At 39.3% G+C, this 12,700-nt stretch overlaps 1 protein-coding gene across 22 annotated transcripts in view; it reads right to left on the bottom strand.

Annotated features, from left to right (window-relative positions):
* Positions 1-12,700, bottom strand: part of LOC121323819 (gephyrin) — a 182,693-nt gene that overhangs the window by 40,831 nt on the left and 129,162 nt on the right. For 7 of the 22 annotated variants that reach the window (XM_041265057.1, XM_041265063.1, XM_041265060.1 and 4 more), the window contains one exon: positions 6,365-6,421. The exons of 9 other annotated variants lie outside the window; for them this stretch is intronic. In XM_041265057.1, the coding sequence (XP_041120991.1) occupies positions 6,365-6,421 (57 nt within the window). Of the gene's footprint in view, positions 1-1,363; positions 1,439-6,364; positions 6,422-12,700 lie in introns of all 22 variants that reach the window. 6 more of the 22 variants (XM_041265054.1, XM_041265056.1, XM_041265055.1 and 3 more) reach the window with 1 other exon arrangement.

Below are 12,700 nucleotides of genomic sequence, written 5' to 3'. Positions count from 1 at the left end.
GGGGCAATGATAATGTTGCTTGTGCTAATAAGAGACTGGATTTTAAAGCATAGGTTAAAACTCCTTTAAATTAATGGTTGTTGTCATGCTCTGGAAATACAATCTCAGAAAAGGAAAAGGCATTCTGTAAATATTCCAACCATATGAAAAGAAAAGAAAAACATATATATTGTGATCAAAATGGTGAATTTCTTTCTTGGTCAAGCCTGTTAGTTAGGAGATACTGGAGACCATTCCATTGATTGGTGGCAGACCTAAATAGTGTTGAAATAACAAACAGGAACTCAGCCTCCAACAGCTGCATTAGTTCATATTTCAATTATTTAAATGATGCCGGTATTTAGATTTGCCACTGTTTAGATCAATTGAATAGACTGTACTGCTATTTATACAATGTGTGGGTGAATGGACCTGTTAAAACAAAAAATGAATTGCATTCAAACTCTGGTCTAGAGTGCATCACAATGGTGTCATCATCCTTTATTTCAATTTCAATGTATGTATTTATAGAGTGCCTTTCACACCACAGTATCTCAAAGCACTTTACATGTAGGTTAAAACAAAAAGAAGTAGGGTATGTCACAAAGGGGCTAGAGTACCTCCTATCACAATCACAAAGGACATGCTGTATAAACAAGATGTTACATGGCTATCGGATAATACAATGCATTCCTCTTGGGAGTTTTCATAAGGAATACATTGTATTATTGTGTATTTATAAGCGCATGCCTGTTTCAAAATGTATGTATTAGTTGACAGATCTGTAAACAAAACAGAAATATCAGATATAAAGAGCGGCGGTTGCCGGCAATGAAAACAGAAAAGAAACATACTGACATTTTCAAAGTTTTTTTGATTTGTTTTTTAAATTGGGCAAGAAAAATTTCAGAAATGAAAATGAATGAAAGATACCTCCCAATTTTCAAAAAACGAGAGGTTATTTAAAGTTTCCACCTTACAACAAGCAATGTATTGAAAAACCCAGTTACACAGAGGACCTAGTCAGTTCAGCCATTCCTCATTCCTTCTGATAAAGATAAACTATCAAACTGAGTCATAAAAACAAAAAAAAAATAATTCAAAGTCCTGCTGACTTCTGACTGTAGCTCGGCTAGAAGTCTTGGGTAGCATTGAGCAGAATTTAAATTCTTTAGAAGAAACTTTCACATCACACATTCTTGTTGTGGTAAATTACTAACGTCTTCTGCCACATTTAAATGAAACCCCTGCTGGATCCAAAAAAAAAAAAAAAAGGAAAATATGGGGATGGAAGGACAAACCAGTCAAGATTTGGTGTAACCAGCTAGCGAACAAAACAAAAAACGAAGAAAAACAAAATGAAGTTCATCGAGAAAAATCGTACATTTACTCTGAGTGAGCAGCCCCCCTTCACATTGCCTTCTAGGTGATCCCTGAGCTCCTCCAGCTTGCGATGGAGCTACATGTAGACATCAGAAAACGAATTGAGAAAGCAAGCTGGGCGCATTCTGCTCTTTCAAGTACACAGACAAACATTTCTCACTGCCTTTGACAAACAGTTTGATTTAGTAAGACATTAAAAAAAGAAAAGCTAGTTCTCTTTGGCATAATGAACATTCATGCGGCTAAAAACAACTACAAGGTCATGAAGACTATGGAATGCAGTTTAGGACTCTTTGTTTTTAGAGGGGGGTCTGTTTCAGATTTTATTTTATTTTTCAAAAAGCTGGAAACCTGAATCTGTTTCAGTCTTCACATCAAGGTGGCCTAAATAGAGCCCCGACCCCAACTGGATATCAGATTGTTTTATGCAGTATTTCTGACTCGCATATTTCTAAACTAGGGCAGTGTTGCAGGGGGGCATGTTAATGGTACACTGTGGTGTACCAGAAGTACCTAGATATCAGACATGTTTCTGAGATCTGACGACTGAAATAGAAAATGCTATACAGTGAATCTAAACAACAAAGAGAATATATTCGGTAACCCTGATATTGCTCTTTAAAGCCCAGCTTGAAAACAGACAAGAGACTTCTGATGATGTTCTGAACACAAAAGGGAGACTGGAGCTTACCTTACACTTTATCAATTTATCAAAAAAAGAGGGAAGGAACTAAAAGGTTGATTTCTCCTTCCAAAAATGCATTGGCAATATTAATACGATATGAAAAGTGTTGTTAAAAAACACGCAGCAAGAAGTGGATACCAGACTGAACCCCACAGACCATGAGGAAAGTGAACGGGTACGTAGCTTCAAAAGTCAATTCAATGTTTTATATGCTTACCTTCCTCATTACAAAACCCCAAACATCTGTGAGACTGTGACCAGACTTTAGAAACAGTCTAGTAGGTATTTTCTTTGTGTGTTGAAACATTTTGCTATTACACTAAAGCCCAAAACACAATGTTTTTTATAAGCCAGTCACAGTGGAGTTCAAAATGTCACAGGCACACATGATTTTCGGCTGGAATAAGGAAATAAGAAACCAAACCGGAAGAACTCTCGATGTAAAACCAATCCGAGACGGCTAAAAAGAAAAACGATTAAAACTCAATATAACTTGGAATCAAGACAAGGCAAGGGAGATTCAAAAACAAATATTGAAATAACAATTGAAGCTAATTGAAACCCTTGTTTTTATTCCAATGCAGTTACATTGCGTGAGGTTCGAAACATTACAGAAATAGCATGAAATAAAAAAAAATCCAAAAAAATCCAAATAAAAAGTCAAAAGAAACCATAGCTGCTGCTGTAATGCTAGCGGGTGATAAGATGTTTAGAACACAGAAGAACAGCCAGGGTGAATGAAGAATGCAACACAGACAAAAAGAAGAAAGCGTCATCTTCACGAAACGTAAAAAGTCAAAAATAGGAAAAAACATGGATGATTGCAGCTGGACTATGATGATACAGGCTTTGTGCCTAAAATTTTAGAAATAATGCCACAGTCAAATTCTTAATTACTACTGAAGCTAGTACAGCTTTCTACACCAAAATTGCCATATTAGTCTCCTCCCCAAACTGGAAGATGTGGAAATGTGGAAAGAACAGAAATTGACCTGTTTGCATGAAGTCTGAGGACAACGCAATAGGCCACGATAAAGCAAAGGCATAATTTTATTGAAATCTAAATGCACAACCAACATGAAACGTACACGAATACACTGTGGGCAGCGAGGCAAAGATAACATCCAAAATACAGGTGGTCTGTGTCTCTAAACACAGCACTCAACATGTGACCAAGCACTCCTGATCCAGTGCAATGATATCTCCAAATAAATGGGACATAACAGGATGCTGGATAAAATGGGGCAGCACTGCACATCACAGTGAGCCACACATCACTGCTGGCTAGAACTTGTTCCAGTCAATTCTGAAGGGCTATGCACACTGGACGCGAATGGACCGAGCGAGCAAATAAAAAATAATGAAACCTATTGATTTAAATGGAGCAATGCACAGCACAGCTACAGCGAGCAAATTTAGAAATAAATCTGTTTTATTTCTATTCACATCACAATGGACCAATCAGAAATAAAGTCTAGGGAGGGGGAGGGCTTAGGTCGGCCAGGGTGTCCTCGGCTCACCACGCACCAGCGACCCCTGTAGTCTGGCCGGGCGCCTGCGGGCTTGCCTGTTAGCTGCCTGGGAGCTGCGTTGTCCTCCGACGCTGTAGCTCCTGGGTGGCTGCATGGTGAATCTGTAGTGTGTAAAGAAGCTGTTGGCTGACGGCACATGCTTCGGAGGACAGCATGTGTTCGTCTTCGCTGCTCCCGACTCAGCGCAGGGGTGGAAGCGGTGAGCTGAGCCTAAATAATAATTGGGCATTTCAAATTGGGAGGAAATAACAAAAATAACTGGCAACGACTAAATCAAAAAAATAAATAAAAATAATAATATTGATCAATAATAATAATCACACATTCACACAATAACTGAGAAGATTTTATTAATTGAAAATCAATAAAAGTATATTATATTAAACACATTTCTTCAGTATTTACAAATAAGTATGTGTAGATGTATTCTTTTTGAATAATTTATCTGTTAAACCAGACAGCATAAAAACAGTCCCTGTTAAATTTCCTTTTTTTAGTGTGTTGTGTACACATACTCTATTTCTTTGTTTTATTTCGTCTGCACAAAAGGAGCAAAAGCAGGCAGTATTTTCTTTTTGTGACTAGCTACAGTCATCGTCTTTTTTGTATTTGTGCTGTATTCGTGTTGTTCGCTTCGCTCCCGGTGTGCATATTTTATTCGCCTCGAATTTGCTCGCCCCGTCCACACTACATAACCAATCTCAAAAATATTTTAATTAATCCAGCTCAAAGCGTCCACATTAAAGTACTTTTTCATGTTTAGTCAGGCTTAATGAGTTCAAACACTGTTAAAATAGTCTGGTTACAGTTCCTAGCATTGCAATGGACTGTGGGACTTAATACTACAGTGATCTCGGTTCCCGCAGGCAGGCGCACTACACAGGGCAAGGGCAATCCACACACAGGCAGAGGGCGGGCATGAACCCGAGACATCTCGCACTAACGCATAGCGCCAATACTGCTGTACAAAAGAGCCGGCTCCCTTGCAAGGAGCGTATATATCAGGCTTATGTCTTTGTATGTGATTACGTCACCTACCAGCCCTGCTGCTGCCTTCCCCCGTCTGTTTCCAACCTTGCAAACATGGAGCCCGTGCCCACGGAAGACATAGCGCTTCTTAACATAAAGGTTATGGTTTTGTTTATAATGTGTGAGTTTAATTTTGAACTGTGAAGTTCTTCTTGACCGATTTCACCGCTCCAGTATCAATTTGCCTTTTTCAACATCTGATCACGTCGCTCCATGATCCACCATTTTACAACAAGTCTCAGAAACTGTATATGGTACATCAGTATTGATAACACTGTGTAACAAAAAAAAAAAAATTTTTTGTTCCAGGGTAGTAAGTGTTATTTCCTAATTGCTTATGCCTCAAAAGTATAGAAAATGGCTATTATTCCCCGCAAACTTTGCTTTTGTGACCAGAACAGTGATATTTCAAAATATCACTATTTCCAACAGGAAAATGGGCAAATGTGTCTTTTCGTTCACATAAAGTCAGAAAAAAACAACATATGAATCCAAATTAACATGTATTTATACTAAAGTAATACAAAGATGACTACAAAAGATTTAGAAGTGAGTAGTTTTTCGAGATTTACAATTATACTGTATTTACTCAACTACATGCTCACTGCTAACCATATTGTTTCCTTTTCACAATTTCACCAAATTGGCCATTTTTTAATTGTGTTGAACAGTTAAAAACCATAAAGACAGGACTATCAGGGTTTGTTTCCAGAGCAGCTCTCATATTGCTTCCCTCCCAGTCAGGGTTTGTTTCCAGAGTGGCTCTCACATTGCTTCCCTCCCAGTCAGGGTTTGTTTCCAGAGTGGCTCTCACATTGCTTCCCTCCCAGTCAGGGTTTGTTTCCAGAGCAGCTCTCACATCGCTTCCCTCCCAGTCAGGGTTTGTTTCCAGAGCAGCTCTCACATTGCTTCCCTCCCTATCCCTCGTATATTACGGGTCTGTTTCATGTTGGTTGTGCCGGGTTTTGGCATGAACACAGTGCTTTAACACGGCTGTTTCCGTTGGGTGAAACACCTTTATTTGGTTTGGCACCACTTTTGTCCTAGTTGGGGAGGACTAAATATGGCCTATGTGACAAAGGTCCTTTGTCAGAGGGTTGTAATGTACATTGTCAGGCTAATACGAGTGTTTGGCATTTCTGCTCTAGCAGGTATGGCTTTTAGGGTGTTCCCTGATTCTGGAAACTAGCGTTATTCAGTGTGGAATAATGCTGGTCATAAAGCGTTGCTGCATTAAACTTAATACACCCCTTAGGTGTAGTAACAGATCTATATTTTACTTGATGAAATACTAAATGTTTTTTTAATAATGTAAGAAAAGGCATACATTTGTTATAACTATACAGAGTATATTACACACACACACACACATTGATGGCTTACAAATTACACATCATTGAGCAATTGCAACATCAACCAGCTGAATAAGACAGTCATATGCAAAAATGGGATGGCAGTGCTTTAAGCATTCTGTAGCAAAGAAACAAATGCATGTGCATTAGCAGTGTATCTTATAGTAGCTAAAGACTGCATTATCTTACAAGTACTCTATCTGTCAGTGGAGATGCTCTGAATTAGTGAACGCTCCACCTAGTGATCTGCTTCAGCCCAACGAACCAATGTGGTGATGAAACGCAGACAAGCTCACTGATGGGATACTCGTGAGTGTGGAGAATGGGGTGGAGATGGGCAACACAGAAGAAGCTGCGTTGGAAGTTCTGGCAAAGACTTTAAAGAATTTAGTAAACATATTTACTTTGAGGGATCCGACTCTATTAGCAACTCCTTTGATTTCGTCCGGCAGTCTAATTTGCTACAATTGGGGAGGAGAGGAGAGAGGGGAGGAGGAGGAGGGGAGGGTCAGCAGAAGACAGAAAAATAAAAGAAAAAGTGAACTTAAAAAAGAGAGATCCAACATTAAGTCAGCAAGGCATGCATTAGACAAGAGCAGTCCTTGCAAGAGCTACAGCACAGTGGCACAGTACACCTCTAGCTGCTAGCGACGGGCCATTCCTCAGTTTTATTACATGCACATACTGTGTACGCCGAGACAAGGATTCGGGATGAAATAGGGTTGTTGGGCTCCTTTTCATTTTCAAAATGTTTAAAACGCATCTGGAATGATAATCTTTATCTGATAAAGATTAGACAAAATTCTGATTGTATAGCATTTGGATAATATTTAAACTCTTAACACCCTTCACTTGAAAGAGTGTGGGGTGTCTATTCTAATTGTGTCTTCCCCTTAAGCAACATAATGCAATTCCCACAAAGATGCAAGGCAAGTACAACACGCCCATCAGCGCAGTGCATTAAGTAAAAACTCACTGGGTATGTCAGCTGCAGTGGCTCCTGTTCAATTAGACACTAACATATTATAGCTAAGGATGTATTTTTTTTCCACGATTGTCACATATTTTACGATTTCTGTGAAATATACCCATTGCCGTGTAATATGTAGTTCCCCATGAAAATTCCAATTTCTTATAGTATAAAAATATATATTTTTTATTACATACAAATAAATACAGTAAACGTTTGCTTTATTGACGGACGCACTACCTGTTACACTGTATTTAGGAACCTGGCAGCCGGTCTATTTTGCTTCCAGTAAGATGATTGAACGCACTGCATAAAGCTGCACAATTTCTTTAAAATGTCTTCAACGAAAAAGACACCAGCTGCATCAAAGATCAGAAATATTTCTGCTAAAGATCTCTCTGCCCAGTGCAAGGTGCATGGTGAGCTCTGGGCACCCTGGACGACCTAAGCCTTCCCTTTGCGATAATTTTACTATTGGAAACATCTAAAAAAGGGCTTGGCCACCAATTCCTTCCATAATTCCTTCTCTGGAGGGAGAGGAAAGGGGAGAATTGTTTGGGTACAGGCCACAGTTTGATTGAAACAGTCTGCTCACTTAAAGTCAGGTTATCATTAGAAAATGTTTTACCTCTGTGGCTGCATTTAGTCTTCAAAGCAGCATCGCCAATGGCTAACTAGTGCTCTTTTACAATAAACTGCATTGGATTGATTTTTTTTTTGCAGGATAGTAACCTCACAGTTAACATTTTCAGTGATAAGAAAAGAAAATGCCTTACCAGGATATCACGACAGAGCAGCAGCTTTGTCACAGTGTGTATTAAAAACCCATTTGCTGTTTGCGCCACAGATCAGTCTCTGCTCTGGCCCTGATTATAAGATCAAATTGACAAGCTGTCTGTCTGTCTGAATTGAATCAATAGTTGATAGATTAATCCGTAAGACTGATCTTTTTTTCATGCAGCCGTAGAGGGGGTGCAACACTTAAGTTGGAAGGAAAAGGGTAACTTAAGTGAAAACCGCTATGCTGAGATAACTGTTACAGGTATACAGGGTAGTTTTTGTTATTGACTTTAGAAACCATACATATATGCCAACAGTCTATCTGGTCGGGGCAGTCCTGATTTCATAGCAAATGTCCCGCGTCCCGATGCATAGGAAGAAAGTCCCGATATTTACCCACAGAAAAAATGTATTCTGCACAGAGTTAGTGAAAACCACACGCTGTGCTCTTCATGCAGCTGACACATCTGCTGATCATTAACTAATACAAAGATAAGAACGCTTCATTATTTCTACGTTTACAGTCATGATGGTCATGTGGTGTTGAGTTGGGGGTACGTGTATTATATGATAATATATATGATCAGCGTCCCGCTGAACAGTTTCCAAATGTTAGCAAGTATGACCATATCCATAAAAAATAACTGCATTTATCCTGCATGATGGCAGATTGGCAACTGTGTGATTCCTAAAGAATTTTTTTAGTAGTTGATTCAGTATAATAAATATGTAACTTACCAGAAATAATAAAGATACACTACACTACATAAGCTTAGCATAATTTTCTGTAAATTGGCCCAGGTGGATTTTATACCAGCAAACCATACTCTGTAAAGGTGACTGCCATACTCAGAGCCTGGTAGGGCTAGTTTATTATATTTCTTACCAGTGTAATAGAGTATAATCCAAGGTTTTCAAATTCCTTTCCAGCCATTATTCAGCTTCAGGGTCCTTCTTTCTGTCCCCTAATTGACTTACCAGTGTGATACACACAGTATAAATCACTTAGCAAGAAAAACCTTAGAAGGAGAAAGGCAGCCACAAGTTCCTACCCAAAGCTTTTCTTTAAATACATATTTTTAGTTTGAATAGAAACTGTTACCCCAAAACAATGTGGTCACATCAAGGTACTTTTGGATGACATTACTGATAAGATTTTTTTCATCAGGCAAACCATACCTTATAATGTACTAAGTGTCCAGTAACTAAAAGCTAACCCCCACGACCCCTTACTGACATGGTAACACCCCTTACTAAGCTGTTGACAAGTAATGCTAAAGTGAAAGCAATTACATTTATTTGTAGAGCTTGCACTTTTACCAATCTTTCTAAATGTGTAACTAACTCCAGTAAACTAGACGGAAGACACTGACTGACTGTTCCAAATTAAAAAAGCAGCACAATCTAAGGGCCACCTTACCAGTGAAATTGTGTAATTAAACTAACCGTTGCTTTAAGCGCCTAATTATAAATCAATAATTATCAAAACAGAAACAAAGCCAGGGTTATTTGACATGCTTCAAGACTGTAAATAACACTCCATATTAGATTCTAATTTGCTATCAGAGACACAACAGAACAGAAACACTGGATGCTGTAGCCAAACTGGGAGCATTTTAATGAGGCCACTGTGATATCTAAGAAAAAAAAAAAAATTACCTTTCCAAACCAAGAACAACAAGGGCGCTGGAATTAGGAGTGCTGGGGGTGCTGAAGCACTCCATTTTCTTTGCATGGCTTCCATCATATACAGGAGTTACAGTTTTGTTTAATGGCTTTCGGCACCCCCACTTTAAAAACTGTTCCAGTGCCACTGAAGACCAATGATATCACGAACTCAAAGATGATGACAGTTCTTGGAATATTTTATTATAATTTAGATAGGGAGCAAATTATCAGACATAATAATCAACCTGGAGACTAATGCACATTTCCAGGAATGTCTGAGCAGCAAGAGAACAGAAAAAATATTGTTCTTGTGAAAGTCTTCTGCTAGAGTTTGTGTGAGCTACGTACGGTTGGAGATTTTCGTGAGGAATTGAGGTTGACTACTGGAGGAAAAGGCAATTAATGCTCATGGACTGTAGTATCCTGGAGAGAGTGCACCTCTATCCTGACCTGCACAACCCCACAGGACAGTCAACTGAATTAGCCCACTTGATTTCTCAAAGACTAGCAAAAAACCTTGCACATCACCAACTGTGCTAATGCTAAAGCACCCGAGAAACCTCAACTTTCTACTAACAATTTAGCAATAACAAAAAATATATTTCGGACAATTGAGGTTTAAAATCCAAATCAGCATTCCCATTCCAAGTGACCTCCTCTGCTGAACTACATCTCCTTCCAAAAAGCTGCTTCTCCACCACAGCAAATCCCATTGGCAGAGAGATTTCAGAAGGGCAAGCAGACTTTTAGTTACTGAAACCTTGCTCAGCACGGACGATGCCCGCAAATCCTGGAACATTCCACTCAGATTTCCTTAGGACTAGTGAATGTCACACTGTGAAGAACGACCTGTGGCTGGCACTTGTTGAGGTTAAACAGTGTTCACGTTGGTGAAATCTTGTAAATCTTTCAAGCACACTCCTCAACGACTGAGAAAGAATCCAGCAGCATTGTCGCGGCTGTGCTGCATTCCGTAACGCACTTGGACCTGAGAAACCATACAGACCATCATGGATACATTCTTTTCTTGAGGAACAGAAGCATAATCTGTCACATTGTAAATAAACCTACCTAGAGTGCCAACAAACAATAACCTTGTCACCTTTTAGCTGTGAAATGTATGAAAAATGTAAGAGAGAAGAATAACTTACCATGGCTTCCTTGACTCAGAAATGCATGTACAGTACTCTCTCTCTCTCCCTATCGCTGTCTCTCACACTCAGAATGTAATCACCAGTGCTAATTTTGGAAAATTCTGTATAAATGTGAATCATGCATGCATCACTGGAACCTACATATGTGTGAAGCTGCACACACAGCAGCACCCTCCCGACTGTGCCATTAACAGACTGAACAGAAAAGGGACTTTGGCAATGGAAAGAAACCAGTATCTGATGGTGCATCAGGGTCTGTACCAACCCAAACTGGTTTCTCCCTGAGTTTGCCTGTGTGTGCAGCACTGGCTGAGAATCAGTATTAGGATTCCTATTATACAGAGAGAGCAAAAACATTCCTCCGAGTCACCTACTTGTGTGTGACTTTCTCTTTTATTTAGGCCAACACCAACAGGTATGTCAATACACATGACACATGGCAGTGTATATGTATTGTACAAGCAGACAGCCTAAATATATAGCCAGATACTGATGCTCAAGAACGTCCTAAGCAATGTTCATCACAACTGCATAAGCGATTCTAATATACTGATATGTAAAATTCCTAAGTATGACATATGTATATACTGTACCCTCAAGAGTATTAAAAAAAACATTTTGTTTTGCTGTAACCCATCCACCCCATCATTTAAACCCCTAACCAAATCCTTCATGCACTCTTGTATACATGTGTATTCATTACACAGAACGTTGTTAAAAATAGTTGTGGCTTAAGCCTGAAGTTCAGGAAATTCCTTAAAAATGACAATTAAATGAACTTCAAATTGTGCATTTTCACTGCTTCCCCTGATCATCTGCTGCTGAATGCTGTTAGTGTCATTTATTAAGGATTGGCTTTAAAATGTATTTTGCTCCCTCATTAGCCTCAGCCTCCATGAACTAGTCTCCATAGTGACAGGGATACAGGGGAGACTTCCGGGTGTTTTAACCGCAGTATATCTTGAGAATCGCTCATTCACTTGTGATGAAGCTTGGTATGGGCAGTCATTAGCATGAGTGCTGGAGGGGTGGGTGGGTGGGGGGGGGAGCATTGTGACCTACTTTTGGCCTCTGATTTGCTAATAAAGGCTACAGAAACATTTGTCCAAATGTTATTAAACTTTGTGCAAACTTGATTAATCTCTGCATCGACTTTTATTAAAGCAATTTATTCCACATACTTTGAAGGTAGCTTACAGTAATTTTAAACCACATAGGAAGATAATAACTCTGAAGAGACCGCTACCTTGGCGGCGAGTACCATAGCTTGCGTCAATCACACATGACAAGACAATGGAACTTTGAGCAAACTGTCAATCATAAGTTGTGGGCAAGGCCAAGGAGTGGCCATAGATGAAGTGACCACTGTTTAGGCACTTTGCGTTACTTTAAACACCATCCATGAATTCAATGATCCCATCAAAACGGTTCGGGGTTTAATTAAAAAAACTGGGACAAGCGGTCAAAAATAGGTCAGAAAATGAGTCAGGAATATTGTATGAAAATGGGACAGAAAAGGTGTTCTGAAAGTGTCTGAAATCTGTTCTGAATTGGGGATAGAATCAGATACAACAATGGCTAAAATCATGTCTCGAGATGTCTGACATCAGCTCTGAAGACGGCCCTGCTCTCTGCCCTGTGAGAGACTGAACCAGGAAACAGGACAAGCAAAGATCCAAAAACGGGTCTTTGTTTTTATTTAGCTGCTTAGAATCAACCAAAAAAAGAACTGAAACAACTAGCCAGCAGCTGTGCATCTGGAAGATCCCATAGCCAGGCCAAAGAATTGCAACGAGAACTTTTCAATTGCAATGCATTCTTTGAACATTGAGTTCTGTCTGATCAATGGAACCCATTCCAGTTGGAAATCTTCGGACAAGGATAATGCTGCGAGACTACTGGAGATTAACAGCTGCCTCCCTTTGAAAAGAACTATTGCTTTGGCGAGAGCAGACTCAATAAAATGCTACTTCAAGCAAAGAACCGGCTTCTTTTCCTTCAGTGTGCAGACCCAGAGAGATGGGAGACGCTGTAGTGTTCTCATCACCTTAATGAGATTGACTTGTTTTGTTGAAAATCGATAAGTATTCAACATATCAAATATTAAACATTTTACAACTCGAGAAATTAACTGTAGCTAATGCTGTCAAGTTAGTGGATAAATTGTT

Source organism: Polyodon spathula, chromosome 12, assembly GCF_017654505.1.
Source record: "Polyodon spathula isolate WHYD16114869_AA chromosome 12, ASM1765450v1, whole genome shotgun sequence".
Taxonomy (NCBI): Eukaryota; Metazoa; Chordata; class Actinopteri; order Acipenseriformes; family Polyodontidae; genus Polyodon; species Polyodon spathula.
The sequence above is the reverse complement of the archived record's forward strand: the minus strand, read 5'-3'. Positions and strand labels throughout refer to the sequence as shown.